Source organism: Mustela nigripes, chromosome 17, assembly GCF_022355385.1.
Source record: "Mustela nigripes isolate SB6536 chromosome 17, MUSNIG.SB6536, whole genome shotgun sequence".
Classification (NCBI taxonomy): domain Eukaryota; kingdom Metazoa; phylum Chordata; class Mammalia; order Carnivora; family Mustelidae; genus Mustela; species Mustela nigripes.
The window spans coordinates 9,176,909-9,204,414 of record NC_081573.1 but is presented as its reverse complement, the minus strand read 5'-3'; the positions used below and the strand labels follow the sequence as shown (position 1 = coordinate 9,204,414).

Genomic DNA, 27,506 nt, shown 5'->3' with positions numbered 1-27,506 from the left:
TGAGCAGAGAGCCTGACATGGGGCTTGACCCCCAGGACTTTGGGATCACGACCCAAGCCTAAGGCAGCTGCTTAGCTGACTGAGCCACCCAGGTGCCCCTAGAGAAACAAAATCTTTAGAAGAAATTTTCTGAATTGTGTTTTCTAGAATTCATTCTTGAATCTTAATAGATACAGAGGCACTAATGACTCTACTTCCAATGCAAAATAGGGCACTTGCCATGGTGTGACATAACAAACATGTATGAAATACACATTTGATACTCTTAAGGAAATAACTATTGAAGACCTCAGAACGTATCAGTCACATTAAAGAGTATAAGGGGTTTGCTCCTAACTATGTTGGACAAAGTGGGGGCGGGGAGAGCACACAGCTTCAAATTCCAGCTCAACTGTTAATGACTTGAATGTTTCAAGTCATGCACTGGCTTCTTGAACTTTCCCTGCACATTGAAATAAAGTTCTCAGACTCCAATCTGAGTGGCTATGCAGGCTGCCTTGCAAAACAGAGCAGGAGAAGCTGAAGTCTGCACATAGCTTTTGTTTTGTTTTTATTTGACAGAGAGAGATCACAAGTAGGCAGAGAGGCAGGCAGAGACAGAGAGAGGAGGAAGCAGGTTCCCCGCTGAGCAGAGAGCCCGATGCGGGACTCGATCCCAGGACCCTGAGATCATGACCTGAGCTGAAGGCAGAGGCTTAATCCATTGAGACACCCAGGTGCCCTGTTTTGTTTTGTTTTAACCAGAAAAGCAAGGACAAATGCCTAGAAGTGTGGGAAAGGAGTACAAAGGGATGGCAACTATCTTGAAGCCGTTAAGCAGGCTTGCATTCTCCCCTGCATGTAGGCATGCAGGGAGTCAGTCATGGGATAAGGGAGGAACAGGATGTCTGGGCTCGCAATTGTCAGGCACAGGAAGTGAGGACTGAGGGTTATATTCCTTCATAGCTCCTAATCTATACCCTGACCCTGGGGATCATGGGATCCTGCTCCCACACGGCCATTGCGTTCAATAGCCCAAGACCAAGAATGCTGCTGATGTTCCAGCTGCTTCCATAGTTACCCCTCAGGGCTTACAATATGTTTTCTAAAAATAACTCTACATTTCCTTGTTGATCTTGGTGTCCCTAGTGAATAAAAAGATGGAAAGTCTACTGAATTATTATTTGAGCCACCCAGGCGCCCCAGTAGCATGCATCTTTTAAAATTGCTAACTATAGGGGCGCCTGGGTGGCTCAGTGGGTTAAGCCGCTGCCTTCGGCTCAGGTCATGATCTCAGGGTCCTGGGATCGAGTCCCGCATCGGGCTCTCTGCTCAGCAGGGAGCCTGCTTCCCTCTCTCTCTCTGCCTGCCTCTCCATCTACTTGTGATTTCTCTCTGTCAAATAAATAAATAAAATCTTTAAAAAAAATAAAATTGCTAACTATAATAAAGATATTTTAACCAGAAAAAAAGAAAAAAAAAAAAAAACAAACCTCTTAATGCTATAATATACTCCCCCACCTACAGAATCCTTCTCAGTGCTTTAGCATTAAATCATACGCTTTGGGAATCAGAATAACGCCAATGTCAAGCTCTGCAGCTGTTCTGCTTGCTTCGAGTTAGTGGACAATTTTGTAACTTCACTGAAACTTGACGTTTTCACCTCCGAAGTAGGGATAATTTTAATGAAAAGTTTAAGTGAGGGAAGAGCTATTTTCCATGAGGACAAGCTTCCACTTTGGCCCTCTTACGCTGTTTTTCCCACTAAACTTGGGGCACATCAGGGTCTGGAGTAGGGGCGCGTAACTTCCTCGCTCCTCGCCGCCTCTCCCAAATTCTACCCCACCCATTCCTTTAAACTCTCTTTTAGCCTCCTACCATCAGATTATACTCAACATTATCCTCCTTTCAGTCAACTAGTGTCACCTAAGCAATCGTTTCCCTTTGATTTCTTGAAGATTGTTCTCTCCTCACCCCTTCCCTTTCCAACAATGCTCCTGTCACAACTGGGAAGCATTCCGAATTCAGGAAGTTGTATTCATGGAATCATTTCGCACAGGACTCAGGCAGAGGGAACGCAGACTTTTAATGTAGAAACCCCTATGAGCACTCAAGAAATAGAGACTATGTGATTCCTTCCTTTCTGGCGTTTGGGGGAAGTAGAGACAAGGAGCTCCCAACAGCTGGAAGACCTGCTTTGGAGCGTCAGACTAAGAATGTTCTGCCTTCAGCATTCTGGGAAGTGTAGTCCAGTCGCCCTGTGTGGTGGCATGAACTTCCGCTCCGGAAGGTAGATCCGATGCATTCTGGGACGTGCCATCCAGACGCTCTCTGTGGTTCAGGAAGGCGGATCTCGTGCTGCATTCTGGGCAGTGTAGTTCGGGACTCTGTGGTCTCGCCGGCACTTCCGTTGGGTGAGTGTGAGGTTGCTACTGAATTTGCTTTGGGAGAGGTGCGTCAGTTCCGCCTCTCCGGCGCTTCCAAACTTCCTGGGTCCACTGGGGACCTGCAGCGACCCGGTGGTTTAGGGGGAAAGAGGCCTGGGCAGAGTATACAGGTATGGAGGGCGGATGGCAGGGGTGTGCATCTTTGGGAGAGACTCTGCTTTCAGGGTGGTTTGAGAGTCTTGGGGTGGGGTGGGGTCACCTATCGCCTGGTTTGAGAGTTTCTGCGCGTCTCAGCTCGCCCAGTGTCGGCCTCCCCTGCACCTACGGCAGCTTCTGCTTCCTGGGGTTGGGAAATCGAAAGAGGTGGTGAAAGCTGCCTCCATTTTGACCTCAAACTTTCTAGTTGGCTTCTTTCCAGCTTGTCTCGGCTCGGGTGGAAGACCCCGAGGGCAAAGCATCCCCTCGTGGGAGCCAGAACTACCCGCTCACGCAGTAAGGACTGCTCGGAGCGAGCAAGGCCCCACCCGCGACTGAGACAGTGATCATTTGACCTTCACTGCCCACCTGCCATCGCCCCTCATTTTCCTTGTATAGACCTGGAAGTATTTGCGGTACTTTGAAGACAGTCTTTGAGCTGTTTGCAGTCTTTTTGGTGTTGGCCTCGCTGAAATAAATTCCTTTTTTAATTCACCACCACTCGTTTCTCTGCTTGTGGATTTTGTCAGGTGGAGTCTGGTCTGTTTGGGAATCCCAGAGCCAGGTGCTCCTGCACTCCTGTGTGCCAGCGAGTGATAGAAATAAAAATCTCAAAACTGTTTCTGGCACCTGGTGGATGGTGACCTTTCTTAGTATTAATTTCCCGAGGAGCAGTCAGTTCCCCGGGTCAGGGTCAGCTATTCCACTGCAGAACCTTTACTCTTCTCTGATTCCTGGGTGATGCTTCATAACCCCAGACCCCTTATAATCTCTCTTTTAGGAAGGTGAGGGTGTAACAGAACTGACGTGAGTTTGCTCCTTGGTGAGTCAGAAAATGTACCAGGTTAAATCATTGCACAAAGAAAGCTTATTTGCAGCAAATAAAGAGATCACAGGGAATGGCTTCCAAAGCTGTGATTCCCACAGAAGAGGGTGAATGGGTTCCTTTCGTTTAGGGTTAGGAGGGGTATTTAGATAGGGAAGTTTTGTCATCCTGTGTAGAGGTGGGCAAGGTCAAGGATACACCGTAAGGAAACTAGCCTACACATACACTGTATGTTATGTAAGTTAGGCTGAGTCGTCCCCCCCGCCACCGGCCCCCGAAGTCACTCCATGGTCCTTCCACACAAGTATGAGTCAGACTCAAAAGGTCTGGGTGGTCTGGGCCTGTGGCAGGTCTTGGCAGTTGTCATCACTTGAGGCGTGATTTTGAGTTTCACTTGCCTGAGGTAAGAGATAAGCTAAAAAGAAGAGCTTAAGGAACAATGCAAGACAAAGGTTAATGAGTGCAAGCAGGTGGGCATTAAACGTTAGGTCTTGGGGTCCAGTTGGTGGCAAGGGTTGCTTCCAGATTGCATGGAGGGAAATGGAGGTTTTAACTTCTACTGAGAATAGCAGCATGATCATGGCATTTCATAACATTCTCTTCTTTCCCCAGCCTGATTTCTCACAAAGGGCTGCACAGAGGTGGGAGGAGGGACTCCTTGGCGACTGACAGCAAGGTTCCGCGTGAGTGGGATTTGGCATTTTTCTTTTACAACAATGTTCTCATCAGTCGGATAACGTTTGGGATGTGTAACCGGGCAGGGGCTTATTTTTTTTATTGCCGACCTCACCAGCGATGGTTTTATACAAATAAATATATTGTGCCACACCATAGCTATGTGAAGGAATTCTGCTTTCTTTTTCTGTTCTGTTCTATAAAATGAGATTGAGACCCACAGAGCATAAATGATTTGCCCATAATCTCTACCTGTAAAGAAGCTGAGTTGGGGTTGGGATGGAGGCAGTCTGAGTCCAGAACTTGAGTTCTAATCTCTTGGATATGTTCTCCTTAAGCCACAGGAAGTAGCAGGAGTCAGACCCCAGATAGTTAGCACTTGATTCTGGATGATCTGAAAAGGCTAATGGGCTATGACTTTTCTGAGTTTTTTCAAACATTGTCAACTATTTTGTTTTACTTATTACTAATAATATGTTTTATGCTTATAGAACCATGATGCGAAATTCAGAAAGTACAGAAATATGAGGGAAAACATTTTTTAAATGACCCATTAATCCACAATGTAAAGATCGCAAATGTGAAGCTTTTAACGTATTTCTGTTTGGTGGTATTTGTATGTTTGTTTATAAGCATTTTACGAAATTATCACATATTTCTTTGTGTTTTTCACCTGGCGTATTTTAATGATGGAAAACTTTTGTAAGATCTTATTTTATTCTTTATTACCTTTTTATTATAATTTCTTTTCTAAACTTATTTTTTTATTATGTTCAGTTAGTCAGCAAATAGTACATCACAAGTTTTTGTTGTAGTGTTCAACAATTCATTAGCTGCGTGTAACAGCCAGTGCTCATCCCAGCATGTGCCCTCCTTGATACCCATCATCCGGTTACCCCATCCCCCACCCTCTTTATTTTTAAAAAAAGATTTATTATTTATTTATTTGAGAGAGAGTGTGTACATGAGCGCGCATCCTCATGCAGGGGATGGTGCAGAGGGAGAAGGAGGCAATTTTTTTTTTTTTAAAGATTTTATTTATTTATTTGACAAAGATCACAAGTAGGCAGAGAGGCAGGCAGAGAGAGAGAGGAGGAAGCAGGCTCCCGGCCGAGCAGAGAGCCCGATGCGGGGCTCGATCCCAGGACCCTGGGATCATGACATGAGCCGAAGGCAGAGGCTTTAACCCACCGAGCCACCCAGGCGCCCCAAGAAATTCAGAATTTTAAGCAGATGCCCTGCTGAGCATGAAGCCTTATGCAGGGCTTGATCCCAGGACCCTGAGCTTGACCGGAGCTGAAATCAAGAGTCTGCCAGTTAACCGACTGAGTCACCCAGACATCCCTTAAGATTTTATTTCTAAGTAATCTCTACCCAGTGTGGGGCTCAAACTTGCAACTCCAAGATGAAGAGTTACATGCTCTATCAACTAAGCCAGCCAGGAGCCCCTAACTATGGAAATTTTTAAACACTACGAAGAAAGAATAAACTAATGAGTTTCCATATAATTTTCTAATCCTTTTTATTATTCCTATTATTCCTATGGCTGTTTCCTGATATTTTAAGGCTGTAATTTAAAATTTTTGCATTGAAAAGTTGCAAAAATAGTGCAAGGATTTCTCATATACTCTTTACCCACATTCCCTAGTTGTTTACATTTTGCCTGTTTTATGGCTCTGTCAGCCACATAACACCAGGAATATACATGGAATTCAATGACAGCTTATTCTAGCTTTCTTTTCCTTTTTTCTTTTTTTTTTTTAAAGATTTTATTTATTTGACAGAAATCACAAGTAGGCAGGGAGGCAGGCAGAGAGATAGGGAAGCAGGCTCCCTGCTGAGCAGAGAGCCCGATGCAGGGCTTGATCCCAGAACCCTGAAATCATGACCTGAGCTGAAGGCAGAGGCTTAACCCACTGAGCCACCCAGGCGCCCCTTATTCTAGCTTTCTGAAGGAAGGAAGCCCCAGATACGGATATCAGGAGGTATCTTGGGAAGAGGGATTAGGAGAGGCTGATTATAGAATTCTAGCACCACTTAGCTGATACTCTTAGATATTATGCTACATAATAGTGTTATCTATTAAATATTAGATATCTAGTAAGTTATTATTAATAGTATTTAATAGTGTTACCTATTAGATAATCCTGGAAAACATTATATAGCATCCTGTTTATGTAATCCACAGTCTTGTAGTTAATTTTGTTCTGTTTTTCATTTAAAGGCCTTATAGCCAGTCTCCCCTAACCCATCTCAGTTCAAAGTCCAATTTTTTACATTGCCTTGAGCTGTATATTTGTTTATAAACATTTTACAAAACTTTTATCATCTTTTTGTCCCTTAATATGGAATGCATTCCATAGCCTTCTTCGTTGATGCTTTTTTTGTTGTTGTTACTTTTTTTTCTGGGTGAGCTCTGTGCCCAGTGTGGGGCCTCAACTCATGACCCCAGATCAAGAGTCACCTGCTGTAGTGACTGACACAGGTGCCCCTGTTCTTGATGCTTTTATTTGTATTTATTTATTTATTTTGTAGATTTTATTTCTTTACTTAGGGGGAGAGTGCAAGTGGGGGAAGGGGCAGAGGGAGAGGGAGAGAGAGAATCTCAAGCAGACTCCGCACTCAGTGTAGAGCCCGGCAAGGGACTCGGGTCCCAACACCCTTGAGGTCATGGCCTGAGCCGAAATCAGCAGTCGGACACCCAACTGACTGAGCCACCCAGGTGCTGGTTCTTGATGCTTTTGAAGAGTATAGAGGGAAGTCATTTGGAGACAGTTCTTCATTTGGGGTTTGTCTGACGTGTACATGTTTAGGTTCTGTTATGTGTCGTTGGCGGGGATTCCACAGAAGCTTGAGGCATTCTTGTATTGCAACGTAACAGGAGCCAAAGGCTGTTGGTTTGTCTAGGTTTTGGTGAACTCAACTTTGTTGACTAGCTAAGGTGATTTCTATTAGGTTTCTTCATTGTGAAGTTACTATTTGATTAATGAAGCCTTCTTATGGGGAAGATACACTTGTTAGTGGACATCCTACTGTGAGGACAAGCTTCCCCTTCCCCTTTGCTTATTCAGTCATTCATTCAAAGTTTTGCTAATTTAAATAACATGTAGATGAACAAACATTTATTTTTACCAATATACTTGAGGTATATTGTACATATCCTAGAATTCACCCATTTTAGTTGCATGAATCAATGATTTTTTTAAAAAATATTTATTTATTTATTTGAGAGAGAGGGGTTTTATTTATTTATTTGAGTGAGCGAGTGAGTGAGCAGCTGGTGGGGAAGAGGGAGAGGGAGAAGCAGACTCCCCATGGGGCAGGGAGCAGGATGTGGGACTCGATCCCAGGACCCTGGGATCATGACCTTAGCCGAAGGCAGGCACTTAACCAACTGAGCCACCCAGGTGAACCCCTTGAATCAGTGATGTTTAGTAACTCTCCTGAGTGGTGCAGCCATTGCTATAATTCAGTTTCAACCGTTTTTGTTTCCCCATTCCTCATGCCCATTTTTAGTTAACCCCCCATTTTCACCCCTGTTACCCTGGCAATCACTAACCTGCTTTTGTCTCCATAGATTTCCCTCTTTTGGACATTTTATATAAAGAGAATCCTACGGTATCTGACCTTTTTTGACTGGCGTCTTTCACTTTGAGCAGTGTTCACAAGGTTCATCCATGCTGTAGCGTGATCCGCACCCCTTCCTTTTAATTGGCCGCTAATATTCCATTGTATGGATTTGCCACAATTTGTTCATTCCTGCATAGGTCATAGGTCTGCGTTTCGGTGGTTTCCAGCTCAAGGGTTATTAATGAATAATGGCGCTGTGAACATTCGAGTATGGACTCACAACCGTCATCCCTGTAGATGAGCACCGTCCTGGGCTACGTTTCATGCCTTTTTCCTGCCTTCCTAGGCACCCTGCAAGGTGCAGCTCTGTCTTCCTGGGATCTGTGCAACATAGGACTCTGCACGCGCCCAGAAGTAGGAGGATACATGACCATGGTCAGGGTGAGTAGGGCTTCCTTTCTCACTTTCCAGATTCCATCTCCTTACTCAGGTCGTCACACATTTTTCTGGGGATGACTCGAGCAGAGCAAAAGGCCTTTGAGGACCTATTTTCCATCAGGGTCTTACTTTGTGCCTTTTGAATTTACTTCGTATGTATTTTTGGGTTTTGCTGTATTCTTATTTTATGGAGTGAATAAATGACTAGAAATGAACAGTTCCCCCACTTCATTACTTCCCAACTAACAGATGAGCTGTTTTCATTTTCTCCTACTTTTATGCTTGTGGGCGTTCATAACTGAATTTGTATTCATAACATACACCTAATTTTAAGTACTGATTTTTTTTTCCCCTTTCATGTTATGTCATGCTCATTTTTTATGGTTGTGTCCCATTCCCATTGAATCGATGTACCTTTCTATCTTGAGCTCCTTCCCACTCAGAGACATGTCCATGGTTTAGGGATTTTACTATCTTAAGCAACACTGCAGTCTCTTTCTGCATAAAACCTTGTCCCCTCAGGTCAACTCTGAAAATACTCAGCCCCCTTTTTGTCCTCACATTTGACATGTGCCACGTAGGCTATATTTTAGGTGGAATATCCCGCTGCAGCCAGAGCAGAGCAGGCTGGAAGTGCCGCTTCACACAAATACCGCAGGAGGTTTGCACACAGGGAGAGCTGGACTCCGCCTTCCCCGTGCCTCAGTCTTAGTATCGGCCGGTGACTTGCACTCTGTGCTTGGCCCCTCAGAGTAGCCAAGGAAGGAGGTGTCAGTCTTACCTTCTTCTTAAGCATGTGAATATGAGAGCCCCACTCAGATTCACACAACAAGCCCAGGGCAGGAATGTGAGGTGTCCTGCTCAAGTGAAAGAGATAGACAGGAAGACAGAGAGAGTTCATTTCGGGCCCTCGGCCCTGTGGCATGTCTAGAGGGCTCTTCTTTTTTTTTTTTTTTAATTTTATTTATTTATTTGACAGATAGAGATCACAGGTAGAGAGAGAGGAGGAAGCAGGTTCCCTGCTGAGCAGAGAGACCAATGTGGGGCTTGATCCCAGGACCCTGAGATCATGACTGGAGCTGAAGGCAGAGGCTTTAACCCACTGAGCCACCCAGGCACCCCAACACTCCTCCTTTTTCCTCCTTTTTTTTTTTTTTTTTAAGATTGTATTTATTTGTTGGAGAGGGAGCAAGGGCACAAGCAGCGGATGCAGCAGGAAGAGGGAGAAGCTGGCTCCCCGCTGAGTGAGGAGCCCAGTGTGGGACTGGATACTTGGACCCTGGGATCATGACCTGAGCTGAAGGCAGAGGCTTAACCGACTGAGCCACCTAGGCATCCCTGGATCACTCTTCTGAGAGAGCATCTCTACCAGTGTTGCTGCTCCCTGACCCCTGTCTCAGGGTATCTCTCTTCCTGTGGTCGCTTTCCTTCACTGACCTGCTCAAAGCTACAGACACAAAGACAGCAGTTAGCATAGGCGCTATATAAAAACCTTTAAATTCCTCTCTGGCAAAAGACACCTTATATGCAATTACCAGGAACAATAACCTGGGGCAAAAATATTTACCACAGTGATGCCAAAAAGGAGACTGGCAACTTACGCATATGGTTAAGGGAAAAAACCCAGTGGCATGCAAAGAAGGACATGCACAGCCATGTTAAAAATGAGAAATACGAATAAACATCTGAAAAGTGTAGGTTTGTGGTTTTTTTCCTTTAAGATTTTTTATTTGAGAGATAGCAAGTATGGGGGTGGGAAGGGAGGAAAAGGGAGAAGCAGACTCCCTGCTGAGCAGGGAGCCCAATGCAGGACTTGATCTCGTAATTCTGAGATCATGACCTGAGCCCAAGGCAGCCGCTTAACCGATTGAGCCACCCAGGCTCCCCTGAAAAGGTAGTTCTATTAATTTACAGTCAAATAAGTGAGAATACTAATACAGATTGTTCTTCCAAATCAGATTGCCAAAACCATAGAAGGTTATATAACCTGCTCTTGACCATCGCTTGGAGAACCCGGGTTGTTGTATTCTCTTGAAAGATTAGGGAAGTAGGAAAAAGATTGGGAAGAAAATCTACCATCATATGATCATAATTTTAAATGTGCTTATTTTTGACCTTTTAATTTTCTCTTGCAATTATTTCCAAGTCAACAGATGGGGAACAAAGCTACATAATATATGTTCTTTGTGGGTTGGATTATAATGAGAAAAATATGTAAAACTAAATACCATTTATGCCGAACAGGTAAGGATAGAGGATCTGTTCTCTGAGATAACGCAGCCACACACTGTGATGAAAATATTACTCATGCTGGCAATACGAAGAAATAGTACTAATAATATCAGATGTTTTTTAGGCACTTAACTCTGTGCCCTACTCTGTTCCAAAGACTATAGGTATTCCCTTGTTTAATCTTTGCAAAGAACTCTGTCATAGAAGAACCACGTATGGAGAAGTTCAGGCACACGGACAAAATTGTCCAGAGTACACACCCTTGGGAATCGCACTGAGGCCTTCGTTTCTAGAACATGGTGCCGAATGTTACATAGGGCCAACCACACCCACAGGGTTACCCAAAGCTTGTGAGTTTGACACATGTTAGAGCAAAGGGACAGGGTTCATATGTGAGAGAGGAAGAAGGTAGGTACAATCAAGTATGTTTGGGCTAAATTGCAAAATACTTCTGGGATGGTTGGCAGTGGGCACCGCAAAACAAAACATGGGTCATCCAGGATGTGTATTCAGAGCTCTTTGTGGTTACTTATAAGTAGACTGCATGAAGACACAAAAATATATGGACATTCATCAACAGATGAATAGATAAAAGAAGATGTGGTATATATATACAATGGAATACTATGCAGCCATCAAAAGAAATGAAATCTTGCCATTTGCAACAATGTGGATGGAACTAAAGGGTATTATACTGAGTGAAATAAGTCTATCAGAGAAAGACAGTTATATGATCTTTCTGATGAGGAATTTGAGAGGCAGGGTGGGGGCTTTGGGGGTAGGGAAGAAAAAAATGAAACAAGATAGGATTGGGAAGGAGACAAACCATGAGAGACTCAATCTCACAAAACAAAATGAGGGTTGCTGGGTTGGGGTGGTTGGCTTAGAAGCCTATGATGGACTCGAGTCCCTCAAATTCTGAAACCGCTTTCCACCATCCTCGCCTCCTCTGCGCGGCTCCACTCCCAGTGGCCACCAGATACAAGATTGAGGTTGCATGTGTTTGGTGTTGTAGGAGACGGTGACATTCAAGGATGTGGCAGTGGTCTTCTCAGAGGAGGAGCTGGCGCTGCTGGACCCTGCCCAGAGGAAGCTGTATGGGGACGTGATGCTGGAGAACTTCAGAAACCTGATTTCTGTGGGTGAGCACAGGCCCTCTATGGGTATGTGGCAGGTGTCTGGAAATACGTGTTGACTTGGTGAGTGTGTCAATGGATGGGAGACCGGTATGCCTCCGTGGGTCAGGAAGATAGCTGTACGTCATGTGCAAACCAGAGTGAATGAAGGATGTTGCAGAATACTTTTTGTCTTCTACTGAATGCCTGTCTAGTTACTTTCTATTTCACTCACTTTCTTGGGGTGCCCTTGGCATGAGTGTATGTTTGGGTCTGTGTACTTGACCGGTGTCCCAGAGAAACTTAACAAGCATTGTGGTTGTGACCATACTGAGTAAACACCCTTTGCCTACAACTTCCCTGAAATCTTCCACTGGGGGGCATTTTCCTTTCTGGGAAGAATACTTGTGGGATGAGAATTCTGATTCTGATTCTCAGATCCCCCCACAGAAGGAGGAAGACCTGTTTGCTATAGTGTCAGACACTGTCAGCCAGATTGTAAGCTGTCTTCCTCTTGAAGATTTGCCATCTCTGCCCATTTGCCTCCTTTGGAGCCCGCACCCATGTTAACTACCCCCTGGTTTCCCTTTCCCTGTCCTCGAGGGGGAACTTTTAAGGTGAGAGTAGCAGGAGACACATATGTAAATACTGCCTGTACATCTGGCTCACAATACATTATGCCTTTTATTTTCTAAAGTGTATCCATTAAACAAATGTTGAAGAGTATAGATGTTATAGTTTTTCCTTGATTTTTTATGAAGATAGGGTGTTTTTCAACTGGTGAACATTCTAACCTAGAGAGAATCAGGAAACTTGCTATCACATCCTGAGAGATACTCCCTGTTCCCCTCACACAGCTACTGCTTTTTTTTTTTTTCAAGATTTATTTATTTGAGAGAGCATGTGTGTGAGCGGTAGGAGGGGCAGAGGGAGAGAGAGAGAGAGAATCCCCAAGCAGACACCCTGCCAAACTTGGAACCTGATGTGGGGCTCAATCTCACAACCCTATGATCATGACCTGAACTGAAATAAACTGAAACTGCTTGACTGCCTGAGCCACCCAGAAGCCCCAAACGTCTACTCTTTTTTTTTTTTTTTTTAAGATTTTATTTATTTATTTGACAGACAGAGATCACAAGTAGGCAGAGAGGCAGGCAGAGAGAGAGAGAGAGGGAAGCAGGCTTCCTGCGGAGCAGAGAGCCCGATGCGGGGCTCGATCCCAGGACCCTGAGATCATGACCCGAGCCGAAGGCAGCAGCCCAAACCACTGAGCCACCCAGGCGCCCCACGTCTACTCTTTTTAAGGGGCGATTTGTTAAATAAAACCGTGAACTGCACTGTCTACCAGAAAAGTACATACTCACCTAAGTATTATTTTCCCAAGATTCTGTTCTTGAAACTTACCTTTCCATTTGAACAATTCGTGTAATTAAAAACTGGGTTGGGATGCCTGGGTGGCTCCATTGTTAAGCATCTGCCTTTGGCTCAGGTCATGATCCTAGGGTCCTGGGATCGAGCCCCACATCCGGCTCCCTGTTTGGCAAAGGCCTGCTTCTCCCTCTCCCACTCCCTGGCTTGTGTTTCCTCTCTCATTGTCTCTCTCTGTCAAATAAGTAAATACAATCTTTAAGAAAAAAAAAAAACAACTGGGTAAACTTCTAGAACCAAAGTTTTCAAGTTTTTTTTGAACATGAGCCATAGTGAGAAATGGATCTTTCATTGTAATCAGAACAAACATTTCACATGTCAGTTCATACCTGTGACTTTCATAGGCATTTTATGTAATGACCCCCTGTCTTATTGGCTGTGATGCTTTGATGGTTTCTGTCCTGGCTCTTTTTTCTGAAAGCTTTTTATAAGCTTCTAAATCTTTCCAGCTCACTGGCCTATTGGAGTTTTTTAATTTGTTTGTTTTGTTAATGATTTTATTTGTTTGCCAGAGAGAGAGAGAGCATGTATAAGCAGGGGGAGCAGCAGGCAGAGGGAGAATCAGGCTCCTTGCTGAGCAAGGAGCCCGACCGTGACCTGAGCCCAAGGCAGCTGCTCAACGGACTGAGCCACCCAGGCATCCTGGAGTTTTTTAATTTGAAAAATTATTGTGATGGGCTATTTTATCCACACATTCACATATGCACTGTTTTTCTACATTCTTTCATCAGACAGACACTCCTAAAGCTTCAGAAGGAACCAGCAATAGACCCTCCTTCCTTTTCACCCCAGGAATTCTTCTACCTTTCTTTTCCCATCTTTTTCTCTCTCTCTTTCTTTTTTTTTACATGAGAGAGTGAGCACAGAGAGAAAGAAGCAGACTCCTACTGAGCAGAGAGCCAATATGGGGCCAATCCTGGGACACTGAGATCATGACCTGAGCTGAAGGCAGATACCCTACTGACTGAGTCACCCAGGCACCCCCATCTTTGATTTTCTTATTAGCATCCTGCTTCATGTACCTCTGGCTCTTGATGTCCCCTGTCCAGCTTTTCAGCTTCTCAGCAAGACCACAGTGTTCTGTCCCTTTTCTTTTCAAATAACTTACTTGGAAAAGATGTTTTCCTTCTAGGACTTGGCTTAAACTCTCACCAGAATGGTCAAACTGGGATTCATTTAGTCATTCAACATGGATTTGTTGACTACGCACCATGTTCCGGGCATGATTTTGGACATTGGTTATAAAGTAGGAAAGTGTAAAATGTGTTCAGCCTACAAGGTGTAACATGCTTCCCCCCTTGATGCTGCATGATGGTGGGAAAGACGTGGTGAACAGCAGATGACTTAGCGTGTCACATGGTGCAAGGTGCCACGAGGAACAGAAACAGCTAGGGATGGGAGTCCCCGGAGGTGAACTGGGTTAGGACAGAATCAATTATTTTACAGTGGGTGATAAAGGTCCTCGTTGCTGGGCTCACTTTGAGCAGAGACCTAGAAATCATGAGGAATGATCCACATGTATATCTGGGAAGAGTTCCTGGCAGGATTGAACTCCCCACTCCAGTACTGGCTTTCAGAGTTCATGCTGTGATCATATCTTTTCCTTCTCCCAGGCTCAATTTCTTTTGTTTTCACATTTTCCCTAGAGATCTGAGTTTCTGTCAGGTTTTAGAGCCAGGTATGTTTTCTGTACAGCTTTATTTCCCTTTTATCCTCATGAAGGAAACTTGCCTATAGGAAACTAAGTTCTGCTCTCTGCTTTATGCTGTGTTTTAGTCCATGTGCTTTAGGTATATGCTCCCAAACCCGCAAGTCATTCTAGACATTTGAAACCTCGACACTGAAGTAACTTTCCAATAAAGTGATCTGAGGCTTGTATAGTTATATAGAAGCTGTTTACCACATGCCTACTATATTGAAAGAGGAGGCAGCTTTTAATTGACTATTCATACAGGTAGGGGAGTGAATTCCTCTCTCTCTTTTTTTTTAAGATTATTTATTTATTTATTTGACAGGGGCTGGGGCACAAATAGGCAGAGAGGCAGGCAGAGAGAGACGGGGAAGCAGCCTCCCCACTGAGCAGAGAGCCTTGATCCCAGGACCCTGAGATCATGACCTGAGCCGAAGACAGATGCTTAGCTAACTGAGCCACTCAGGTGGTCTGAATTTCTCTTTTGTAAACATTTTATTCAGTAGTGCTTTCAAAGACTATTTGTTTAGGTTCATAGCAAAGACTATTTTTTTAGGTTCATAGCAAAATTGAGAGGAAGGGACAGAAATCTCCCATATAGTTCCTGTCCCCATGCACCCACAGCATCTTACATCCACATCCCCTGCCAGATAACATTGATGACTCTATATTGACACGTTGGTATGGATGAGTCTGTACTTTATATTAGGGTACTCTTGGTGTTGTACATTTTATGGATGTGGACAAGTGGATAAAGCCAGGTATCCACCCTTATCACACAGAGTAGTCACACTGCCCTGAAGATCCTGTTCTCTACCTCCTCATCCCTCCCCTCTGACCCTGAGCAACTGCTGATCTTTTTACTCTGTCCCTACTTTTGCCTTCTCAAGAATGTTGTAATTAGGAATTATACTTTGCAGTTTGGATTCTTTCACTGAGTAATACACATTTACATTTTCTCCATATCTTTTCTTGGTTTAATGGATCATTTCTTTTTAGCACCAAATAATATCCCATTGTATGGGTGTACCACAGCTAATATTTATCTGTTCACCTACTGGAGGACATCTTGCTTCCTTCCAAGTTTTGTCCTTATAAATAAACCTCCTATAAAAATCTGTGTATAGTTTTCTGTATGGGCTTAAAATTTCAGTTCCTTTTGGTTAATTCCAAATTGTGCAATAGCAGGAGAGTATGGTAAGAGTGTGTTTAGTTTTGTAAGAAACCACCAAACTCAGGGTACTTTGTGTGGCTCAGTTGGTTAAGTGTCTGCCTTTGGCTCAGGTCATGATTGTGGAGTCCTGGGATTGAGCCCAGCATTGGGCCCCCTGCTCAGCAGGGAGTCTGCTTCTCCCTCTGCCCCTCCCCCTGCTCGTGTTTACTCTCTCTTTCTCTGTCTTTCAGATAAATAAAAATCTAAAAAAAAGAAAGAAACAACCAAACTCTTCCAAAGTGGCTCTATACCATTTTGCATTCCTACCAGTAAAGAATGAGAATTCCTGTTGCTCCACATCTTGGTGGCATTTGATAGTGTTGGTATTCTGGATTTTGGCCATTCTAGTATGTGTGTAGGGTATCTCGGTGTTTGGATTTGCATTTCTCTGATTACATAAGATGTGGAACATCTGTATTTTTATTGGCCCAGTAGATCAATACTTATTGATTTATTGGTACAACAATCAATATTTTTTTTTAATTTTTTATTTTTTATAAACATATATTTTTATCCCCAGGGGTACAGGTCTGTGAATCAATCAATATTTTTATTGGCTCATCTGTATATTTTCTTCAGTAAGGTGTATATTAAGGTCTTTGGTTCATTTTTTAACCACATTCTTTTTTTCCTTATTATTGAGTTCTTAAGCTGATTGAAAAGGTTAGTGAAAAAACAATCTCCAGTGTTCAGATAACTTTTGTATAAATATAGAGACTTGGGAATACCAATGGGATAAACCTTTTAGAAAATACATCTCTGAACTTAAATTATTAGAAGTGGTCAGAACTGTATAATAGTAGCCTACTCATTTAATGTCTGTTAAAACAGAAAGATTAGGTAAATGTGCAGAATTTCCAGGAATACTTTGCATATATAAATATAAGTATTTCAAGGTATTTGATATTAGGATATATAACATGAACCCCCAATTTGATGGTTACTGCTTTTCCGAAGTTCTAGTTGATTCATATTTTATTATATAATGTTTCTGTTTCCATTATTTTTTAACTACATAATTTACTATTCAAGATTGTACACTGACTTTCAGATTCAGTGGAAATGGCCGTAGGTTCACAGTTTGAATCATATTTACAATTTTTGAATTAAGTCTTTGACATCTAACTTATACCTCTCTTAGGAGACTTGGTGTGTGGGCACCTGGATGGCTCAGTCATTAAGTGTCTCCCTTTGGTTCAGGTCATGATCCCAGGGCCCTGGGATTGAGCCCCACATTGGGCCCCCTGCCTGGTGCTCCCTCTCCTTCTGCCCCTCCTCCCTGCTTGTTCTCTCTCTCTCTCTCATAAATAAATAAAAATTAAAAAAAAAAAAAGGAGACTTGGTGTGTACTTGCATAGTGGATAGAAGCCCACTGGACCCCCTCTTGGATTTCATATACATGTAAACCAGAGAATAAGATACACAGTGGAAAAGACCAACTGAATATTCTCTGGATTCATTAAAGTTTTATGCTTTCACCTAAATGTGAAATCTTGAAAACACTGAACAGAGTCTTCAGTTGTCCACATCTTTGCATTCTGTCTCTACAGGAGGAAAGATCCAAAGTAAGATGAAGACTGTTTTAGAAACAGAACCATCTGAAGAGCTTTCCTGCTGGCAGATCTGGCAACAGATTGCAAGTGACTTAACCAGGTGTCAGGGCTCCATGATAAAGAGTTCCCAGATCCCCAAACAAGGTGATTCACCCCGACAGGTTGGGGCAGGACAGTCTGTAACTCACACAGGCCAGAAACCTGATCAGTCTAGTGAACTTAAGAAATATTTCAGTGATGTCTCCAGCCTTGATCTTCATCAACAAACACACTCAGGAGTGAAGTCTCATATATGTCGTGAGTGTGGAAAAAGCTTCTGTTATAGTTCAGCACTTCATATTCACCAGAGAGTTCATCTGGGAGAGAAACGCTACAAGTGTGATGAGTGTGGTAAGGAATTTAGCCAGAGCTCATGTCTGCAAACTCATCAGAAAGTTCACACTGTGGAGAAGCCGTTCAAATGTGAGAAGTGTGGGAATGGCTTCTGTCGTAGATCAGCACTTAATGTTCATTATAAATTGCACATGGAAGAGAAACCTTATAACTGTGACCAATGTGGAAGGGCCTTCATTCATGCTTCACATCTTCAGGAACATCAGAGAATCCACACTGGGGAGAAACCCTTCAAATGTGATAAATGTGGTAAGAATTTCCGACGTAGATCATCACTTAATAGTCATTGTATGGTCCACACAGGAGAAAAACTGTTCAAATGTGAGGAGTGTGGGAAGTGTTTCTTTTGTAGCTCAAATCTTCATATCCACCAGAAGGGCCACACACGAGAGAAACCTTATAAGTGTGAGGAGTGTGGGAAAGGCTTCATTCAGCCTTCGCATTTTCGGGCCCATCAGAGAATCCATACTGGAGAGAAACCATATGTATGCAAAGTGTGTGGTAAAGGCTTTACTATGAGTTCAAATCTTCAGGCACATCAGAGAGTCCACACAGGAGAGAAACCATACAAATGTGATGAGTGTGGGAAGAACTTCGGTACAAAAACCCGTTATCAAGTTCATCTGGTAGTCCACACGGGAGAGCGACCCTATAAATGCGAGGTATGTGGGAAGGACTTCAGTCAGAGAGCATACCTTCAATCCCATCTAAAGACCCACAGCGTAGAGAAACCTTACAAGTGTGAAGAGTGCGGACAGGGCTTCAATCAGAGTTCCCGACTTCAGATTCACCAGCTGATCCATACTGGCGAGAAACCACACAAATGTGACGAGTGTGGGAAGGGATTCAATCGTAGAGCAGATCTCAAAATTCATTGCAGAATCCACACAGGAGAGAAACCATTTAATTGTGAAGAGTGTGGGAAAGTATTCAGGCAGGCTGCAAATCTTCTGGCCCATCAGAGAATCCACAGTGGAGAGAAACCATTCAAATGTGAAGAGTGTGGGAAGAGTTTCGGTCGCAGTTCACACCTCCAAGCCCATCAGAAAGTCCACACTGGGGAAAAGCCATACAAATGTGAGGAATGTGGGAAGGGCTTCAAGTGGAGCTTGAATCTTGACATGCATCAGAGGGTCCACACGGGAGAGAAACCGTACAAGTGTGGGGAGTGTGGTAAGCACTTCAGTCAGGCCTCAAGTCTGAAGGTTCATCAGAGTGTTCACAGTGAAGAGAAACCATACAAATGTGATGTGTGTGGCAAGGTCTTCCGCCACTCTTCACAGCTGCAATCTCATCAGCGGGTTCACACGGGGGAGACACCTTACAAATGTGAGATGTGTGGTCAGAGCTTCCGTTGGCGATCAAAACTTTCACATCATCGCAAAACTCATGGTGGTAGTACATTTTATGAAAGTAAGAAGAGTAGTAAGAACATCAAAGAATCATCAGAAAGATGTTCAAAATGATGCTTTGCAAAACCCTGAATTCCTGTCATCATTGAGTCTCATAAGAGAGAAAACACTTGTGTTAGTTTAGTTGGTATTTAAGCAATAATTGAACATATCTCAGTTTTCACAGGATAACACAGTGGAGAAACCCTGTAAGTGGTGTAGTGAGTCTTAGTTCAGAATCACTTAGGGGGTAGTAGTACTTAGGAAAAGAGTTTGGTCTGACCTTTAACACAAGTATAATGATGGGTATACCAGAACTGATACCCACTAGAATGTAAGCTCCACGAGGGCAGGGACTTTGCTGCTAAGTCTACACAGCCCTCAAAGCTAGAGGCATCATCATTCTGGACTTCAAGTTATATTACAAAAGCTAGAGGCATCATCATTCTGGACTTCAAGTTATATTACAAAACTTCAAGAAATAAAACTGTATGGTACTGGCACAAAAATAGACACATTGGTCAATAAAACTATAGAAAACCCAGAAATGACCCCATAATTATATGGTCAGTTAATCTACGACAAAGCTGGAAAGAATATGCTATGGGAAAAAGATATTTTTTTCAACAAATGGTGTTGGGAAAACTGGACAGCCACATGCAAAAGAATGAAATTGGACTACTTTCTTAACACCATACACAAAAATAAATTCAAAATGGATGAAAGACCTAAGTGTGAGACCTGAAACCGTAAAAGTCCTTGAAGAAAGCACAGGCAGTAATTTCTCTGATATCAGCTGTAGCTATTTTTTTCTAGATAGGTCTCCTGAGGCAAGAGAAACAAAAGCAAAAATAGATTATTGGGACTACATCAAAATAAAATCTGTATAGCAAAGGAGACAATCAAAACTAAAAGGCAACTTACTGAATGGGAGAAGATACTTGCCAGTGACATATTTGATAAGGAGTTAATGTCCAAAATATATAAAGAATTTATTAAATTCAACAAAGAATGAATAATGCAGTTAAAAAATAGGCACAAGACATGAGTAGACGTTTCTTCCAGAGGAAATCCAGATGGCCAACAAACACATTGAAAAGATGCTCAGTGTCACTTATTGTCAGGAAAATACAAATCAAAACTACAATGAGATAGCACCTCATGACTGTCAGAATGGCTAAACTCAAGAAACAACTGGTTTTGGCGAGGATGTGGAGAAAGGGGGAACCCTCCTGCACTATTGATGGGAACGCAAACTGGTGCAGCCACTGTGGAAAACAGTATGGAGGTTCCTCAGAAAGTTAAAAGTAGAACTACCCTATGATCTAGCGAGTGTACTACTAGGTATTTACCCACATAATACAAAAATACTAATACAAAGGGATACACACACCCTAGTGTTTATAACAGCATTACTTACAATAGCCAAACTATGGAAAGAGCCCAAGTCACCGCCAACTGATGAATGGATAAAGAAGATGTGTATATATACAATGAATAGTATTCAAGCATAAAAAAAGAATAAAATCTTACCATTTGCAACAACATAGGTAGAACTAGAGATTGTTATGCTGAGTGAAATAAGTTGACAAATACTGTATGATTCACTGTATGATTTAAGAAACAAAGCAAATGGGGTGCCTGGGTGACTCAGTTAAGCATCTGCCTTTGGCTTAGGTCATGAACCCAGGGTCCTGGGATCGAGCCCCACATCAGGCTCCCTGCTCAGCAGGAGAGTCTGCTTTTCCCTCTGCCCCTGCTTGTATGCTCTCTCTCAAATAAATAAATAAAATCTTAAAAAACAAACAAAACAAATGAGCAAAGGGAGAAAAAGAGAGGCAAACCAAGAAACAGACTCTTTATATAGAGAACAAGCTGTTACCAGAGGGGAGGTGGTTTGGGAGATGGGGATTAAGGAGAGCACTTAAACGATGAGCACTGGGTGATATATGGGATTGCTGAATCACCATATTGTACACCTGAAACTAACACACTGTATGTGAACTAACTGGAATTTAAATAAAAGTTTTAAAAGATCTACACAGCCTTAACATTGACTAGCACTTGTAGGTGTGCTCACTGCTTGTATGTTAAACAAACATAGGAAGATTGATCCAGAGGAGGAAACCTGCAAAATAAAATTAATTCAGGAAAATGAACATTTGTGGAAGTGTAGAAAACCACCTGATCTTAAATCCACAATATTAATGTAATTACTACAGTTGGTTCTTCTCTTCCCACAGCCTCTGTTCTCAAGTTGGATTCTTATCTGGGCCCTTGTCTGGTTTTCCAAGGATTGTATACAGTGTATATTGAACTATCTTTTGTAATTTTTCTGACAGTACAAACTGGAAAAATGTTTTATATTAGCTAGGATTTAACTGCATTTCACACACCTAACCTTTTTTATCTATCAATGTTAAGGCAGGAATTTATTGTAACACTTTGAAAGTGTCACCAGTAGTTACCAATAACAATTTTTAAAAAGATTTTATTTATTTATTTGACAGACAGGGGATGCAAGCAGGGAGAGGGAGAGGGAGAAGCAGGCTTCCTGGTCAAGCGGGGAGGCTGATGTGGGGCTCAATCCCAGGATACTGGGACCATGACCTGAGCCAAAGGAGACACACAATTACTGAGCCACCCAGGCGCCCCAACAATTTTCTTAATCAGCCTTGAATTGGTGATTTCTAACTGCATTTCCATCCCAACTCAAAATGTTTGTCTTCTAATTACTGTAGTATTTATCAAAACTTCTCACATAGGGTCTGTATTGTATTCCCCACACCCATGAAAAGAATGCCCCCCAAATTTGTGGGAATTTGATAATTTTATCAAATGTATTTTTTGAGGCAAGATTGATAGTTATATGCTTTTCCCTATTGGAAGCTCTGAAGCATTTTTCTGGGAAAGGAGTATATGTCAATATAGATAATATGTCTCTTTGATTTGGAAATCTTATATTTGGAAATTAAGATTATGAGATTAAAATACCAAAAAGATGAGCACCATATTGATGATTTCACTGAGTTTTTATAAATGGGAGTAAGTACACATATGTAGGAATTTGAGTTTTGGTGTATTCCTATGTTAACGTGAAGCCATTAAGATTATGGCAGATAACTAATGACAGAAATACATGTTAGGCTTTGAAAATCATAGATTGTAGCTTTCATAGCATAATCAAACATAAATACTTGTGAGTCTGTCTCTGTGTGCATGCGTGTGTATATGTGTACATGTATAAGACAATGTATAAAGGGATGCTGTTCCATGGTGGTTTTCCTTGGCAAGGAGCATTTATTTTGTGGTCTTTTCCCATTTTTTAAAAATACCTCTCTCCTCCATCCTTGTTATCTTTCCATTTATGTTTCAGTTTTTCATTGAATATGGAATATTATCAAAGCAGTAAATTACTGTAATAGAATTTAGGAATGTACCAGGTAATTATCCCTTTAAATTAAGCCATTGTAAGGGTTCTATATTATCATATGGCGTACATAAGATCAAAATTAAAGAATGGGCTCTGGAAGCCAATTTTCAAAGCCAAGAGCTTCTCTGACTGTTTTACATAGACAAATAACTTCATGAGTTTTAGCAGTTGTATCTTTGTAATAAGTGCATGCTCCGCTTGAAGTATAAATTCCTAACAGGGAGTGGGAAGATCCTGGAGCTAAAGCAAAATGAACATATGTTGTGGGGGCATTAACAACAACAACAAAAGAGTCCTTTTCGAAAAAGGTGTGCATGAAGAAAGATCATAAAATAATAGACGTTGACCCTCTGGATGTGGAACCAATAAAGATGAAGAGCAGGTTTGAATGCTATTCCATAGTCAGACACAATGGTGATTTTTCATTGTAGTGGATTAAAGGGCTTTACTCAGCAAATAATATTAAGTCAAGAGAGGTTCCCACAACTGATTTTCTGGACCACACATTCATAGGATGCTAGGTATTTACTAAGGTCTGTGTTGTCTCAATTTGTGTGATATGTTGGGGGTTCCTACGGCTACTTCCATGTGCTTTCATTCCCTATGAGTACTCACGAGACACTAGGAGTGCTCACAACCGATTTGTCACACTGAAAGGATACAAAGCAAAAGAGGAAAGGTAGGTAGAATGAAATCTGGAGGATGTCAGGTGTGAGTTTCCAAGAGTTCTCTCCTTATGGAATCACAATGTACTAGGTTTCTTGAGCACTAAATTGTGATAACATGTAACTGTCACCAGAGATGCACCAGAGATTCAGGGCCCTAGATTTTTTTTATTGGGGGGCTGGTCACTTAGGCATTCTCTGCCCAGCATGTACCAAAATTAGAGACTCTCAGCAGGAAAATAGATATTCAGCATAAACCACATTGCACAGAGTTTAGGCACTGTGAGCTACTCTTAGTGAATATTAGGAATCCTCCAGAGCAATCCAAGTATCCAGATACTGATCAAGAATGAGCCTTGCCAGCAGGCCTCTCCAAAGATAGTGGTCTCAGCTCTGTCTTAAATTTCTCAGCATACATGATGTCAAAAACCCAGTGCCTTCATTTTGGTTTGTTTTTGGTTTTTTTGTTTGTTTGGGGTTTTTTTTTGTTTGTTTGATTTTTGTTTTTGTTTTTGTTTTGTTTTGTTTTGTTTTGCTGTTGTAAGATACCATAATAGGTTGTCAGGGAATTTGTTACAGAAAACTCAGGAGATGAAAAAAAATTATTTGTTGTCCTCCCAACCCATAAGACTGAAGGTATGGCTTATTAGTTTAAAGTTCCTGAGGAACAGGATGGTTTCTACACAGTTGAAAATGTCTCTCCATAAAGTATTATTAATTATAAAAGAAAACAGAGAAGGTCTATAATGGCGAAATCCAGTTAATACTCTCAGCCAAGATGTTCATTTCACTGATAATAGAACAAACCAACATTTTAGGCCTCCTGATAGGATGTTGCTTCACCATTATTACTGCCAAAAAATAGACAATCAAATCTAATCATGGGGGAATATCAGATAAGACAGTTTCCTGCTTCACAATTAATTGACTCAAGGGAACATAATTGACCAAAGACTCCTGCTGCTGTGTTCTAAAATCTACGACCTGATTTTACACAAATCTGATTTCAAACCAGATTTTACACAAATCTGGTGGGAGATTTACCATGATTGCTCCTGGTCAACACAATAAGAATCCTAAGATCCTTGGAGGCTGGACTCCTCTATACAGTGAATTTTTTTTAGGGACTCTGACAGCTTTGGAGAACTTTACTTAGATTACAAGGCATTCTAGGATGGTCACCAAATCTTCCGTCCAAGATTTCTTCACTCAGGGTCACACTTGTACCATGATCTCATGGCTCAGGCAGCCTCTGCCCCAAGCTCCCTATCATTTTCTCTCACAGATGTTAGCCCTAATAAAATATTTGTGTTTTTAAAAAGATTTTATTCGTTTATTTTTGTGAGAGAGAGAGTGCACACAAGCAAGTGAGCACAAGCTGGTGGAGGATGGGGAGCAGAGGGAGAAGCGGACTCCCCGCCAAGCAGGGAGCCTGATGCAGAACTGACCTGAGCTAAAGGCAAACGCTTACCTACTGAACCACCCAGGCCCCTGACTAATAAAATATTTGTTCATTAAGAGTCTTGCTTAAAAAAAAAAAAAGTCTTGCTTAGCATCTTGGTGTCCAATTCCTGGAGGACCAGGACAAACCCAGTATCTTAGAAACACCCCTCTTGGCTCATTCCAGTTAATTCCTTTACCCTGTGGTAGCCACTAACTCATAGTGGCAGAAATTCATTTAGCCTCTTTTGTACTTTAAAGATTTTATTTTTTTTATTTACTTGACAGAGAAAGATCACAAGTAGGCAGAGAGAGAGGACGGGAAGCAGGCTCCCTGCTGAGCAGAGAGCCTGATGCAGGGCTCGATCCCAGGACCCTGAGATCATGACCTGAGCGGAAGGCAGAGGCTTAACCCACTGAGCCCTCAGGTGCCCCAAGCCTGTTTTGTACTTTATGGAAATGGAGTCATACTCTATGTACAACAAAGAGTATGTATTTTATATCTGGCTTCATTCACTCAACATCATATCATGATGTTCATCAACATATTGTTGGGAGCAGAGAACTGAACTTTACTTTCATTGTTGGATATTATTGGAGTGTGTAAATGTACCATGATCTAGTCATTCCATTGTTGATGGATAGAGGGTAATTTCCAATTTTTGGATATCACACTGAGTACTGACATGAACAGTCTAAAACGTGTCTTGTTTTTAATGTATAATACATTTATTTGAGGAAAATTAATATGGGTGGGATAGATATGTTTATTTTTTTGTAGTTTATTTTTTGTAGTACTGTTTTTGTACTTTCAAACAGTATTCCAAAGTGGTTATACCAATTTACACTCTCACTTGTGATATGCAAACATTGGCATCTTTACCCATTTGGTTTTTTCAGTGTTTTAAATTTTAGCCTTGGGGCACCTGGGTGGCTCAGTGGGTTAAAGCCTCTGCCTTCGGCTCCGGTCATGGTCCCAGGGTCCTGGGATCGAGCCCTGCATCAGGCTGTCTGCTCGGCAGGGAGCCTGCTTCCCTCCTCTCTCTCTCTCTGCCTGCCTCTCTGCCTACTTGTGATTTCTGTCTGTCAAATAAATAAAATCTTAAAAAAAATAAATTTTAGACTTTCTGATCAGAATGTGCTGGTATCTCATAATAATGTAATTTGAATTTACCTTATGATATGGAATTTAGTACCTTTTCATGATTATTGGCTACTTTGACATCCTCTTTTCTGAGTTGTTTACTTAAGTCTTTTTTTTTTTTTAAGATTGTTTATGTATTTATTTGACACAGAGAGAGAGAGATCACAAGCCGGCAGAGAGAGAGAGAAGGAAGCAGGCTCCCTGCTGAGCAGAGAGCCGATGTGGGGCTCAATCCCAGGATCCTGGGATCATGACCCAAGCTGAAGGCAGATGTTTAACAACTGAGCCACCCAGGCACCCTTTAAGTCTTTTGTCCATGTTTTATGTTGGGATGCCTGTCTTATTGATTTGAAGTCTTACATTTTACATAAGAGTCTTTTGTTCCATACATGTTTGGTAATATCTCTGACTTTTTGCCATTTCATTCTATTAGTGTATGTTTTGATTAACAGTATTTAACTTTAAAATAGTATAATTTTTCAATTTTCTTATTTTACATTGTGTGATTTTTTTTGTATTAAGAAGTTCTTCTTACTTAGGGGTGCCTGGGTGGCTCATTGGGTTAAAGCCTCTGCCTTCGGCTCGGGTCATGATCCCAGGGTCTTGGGATTGAGCTCCACATCAGGCTCTCTGCTCAGCGGGGAGCCTGCTTCCCTTCCTCTCTCGAGAGGCAGGTAACTGCCTCTCTGCCTACTTGTGATCTCTCTCTGTCAAATAAATAAATAAAATCTTAAAAAAAAAAATAAGTTCTTCCTACTCCAAGGTAAGCAATCTGTTCTTGTTTTTCCTACATTATCATTGTCTACTCTTCAAATTTAAATCTGCAGACTTCTGGAATTTCTACTTTAATATCCTATGAGACAATGACCAGTGTTTTTTTCCCATAGAGATACCCAGCTGACCAAGAACCATATATAGAAGTTGCAAGACCTCTTTACCCTCTCTGTTGCATTGTTTTCTTTATACACGTCAGGTATAATGTCTGTTTCAATATAGATTTTTATCTCTATTCTCACCTGTCTATCCCTCTTTTTTTAAAAGATTTTATTTATTTATTTATTTACTTATTTACTTGTCAGAGAGAGAGTGAGAGAGAGAGGCAGGCTCCCCTCTGAGCAAGGAACCCAGTGTGGGACTTGATCCCAGGACCCTGGGATCATGACCTGAACCACAGGCAGCAGCTTAACTGACTGAGCCACCCAGGCATCCCTCGCCTGTCTATCCCTGAGCAAACTCCAGACTGTCTTATATTGTGGATTTTTAATAGGATTTAGTGTCGATTAATGTAAGTTTTCCTTTTCATTTTTTATTTCAGATTATTTCAACTTTTCTTAGCTCTTTTATTTCCCACATAACGTTTATAATCATCTTAGCAGTTTCCAGGGGGAAATACTGTATTGTTATTGGGGTTTGATTGATACTACAGATTATTTGGGGACAGTATGACATCTTTATGATACTGAATCTTAAAACCATGAATATCACTGTCGCTCTCGCCGGCAAGAACGACCCGCAAACGTGATGGGTGGCAAGCTTCTTTATTAGTTCTCTCACTGTCCCGACAGTCTCTCTGCTTTATATCCTTTACCTCGGCCAATCACCGATCTAGTCCACGCCCCTCTCCCTGATCACGCTGCGAGCACGGGCTCACCCATGCTTGCAGCCAGCCAATCAGTCTCACTTCCTCAATCCCCGGGCACCTCCGCATACGTGACTCCTTGCATCTATTTCATGGCTCT

General features: G+C 42.0%; 1 protein-coding gene across 6 annotated transcripts in view; it reads left to right on the top strand.

The window, feature by feature from the left end:
* The first annotated feature begins 2,373 nt into the window (after window positions 1-2,373).
* Window positions 2,374-27,506, top strand: part of LOC132005343 (zinc finger protein 226-like) — a 45,842-nt gene continuing 20,709 nt past the window's right edge. The window contains exons 1-5 of one of the 6 annotated variants that reach the window (XM_059382355.1): window positions 2,447-2,536; window positions 4,000-4,070; window positions 7,979-8,073; window positions 11,318-11,444; window positions 17,299-22,635. In XM_059382355.1, the coding sequence (XP_059238338.1) occupies window positions 8,059-8,073; window positions 11,318-11,444; window positions 17,299-19,160 (2,004 nt within the window). In that variant the 5' untranslated portion in view covers window positions 2,447-2,536; window positions 4,000-4,070; window positions 7,979-8,058 and the 3' untranslated portion in view covers window positions 19,161-22,635. The other 5 variants (XM_059382354.1, XM_059382345.1, XM_059382347.1 and 2 more) reach the window with 5 other exon arrangements.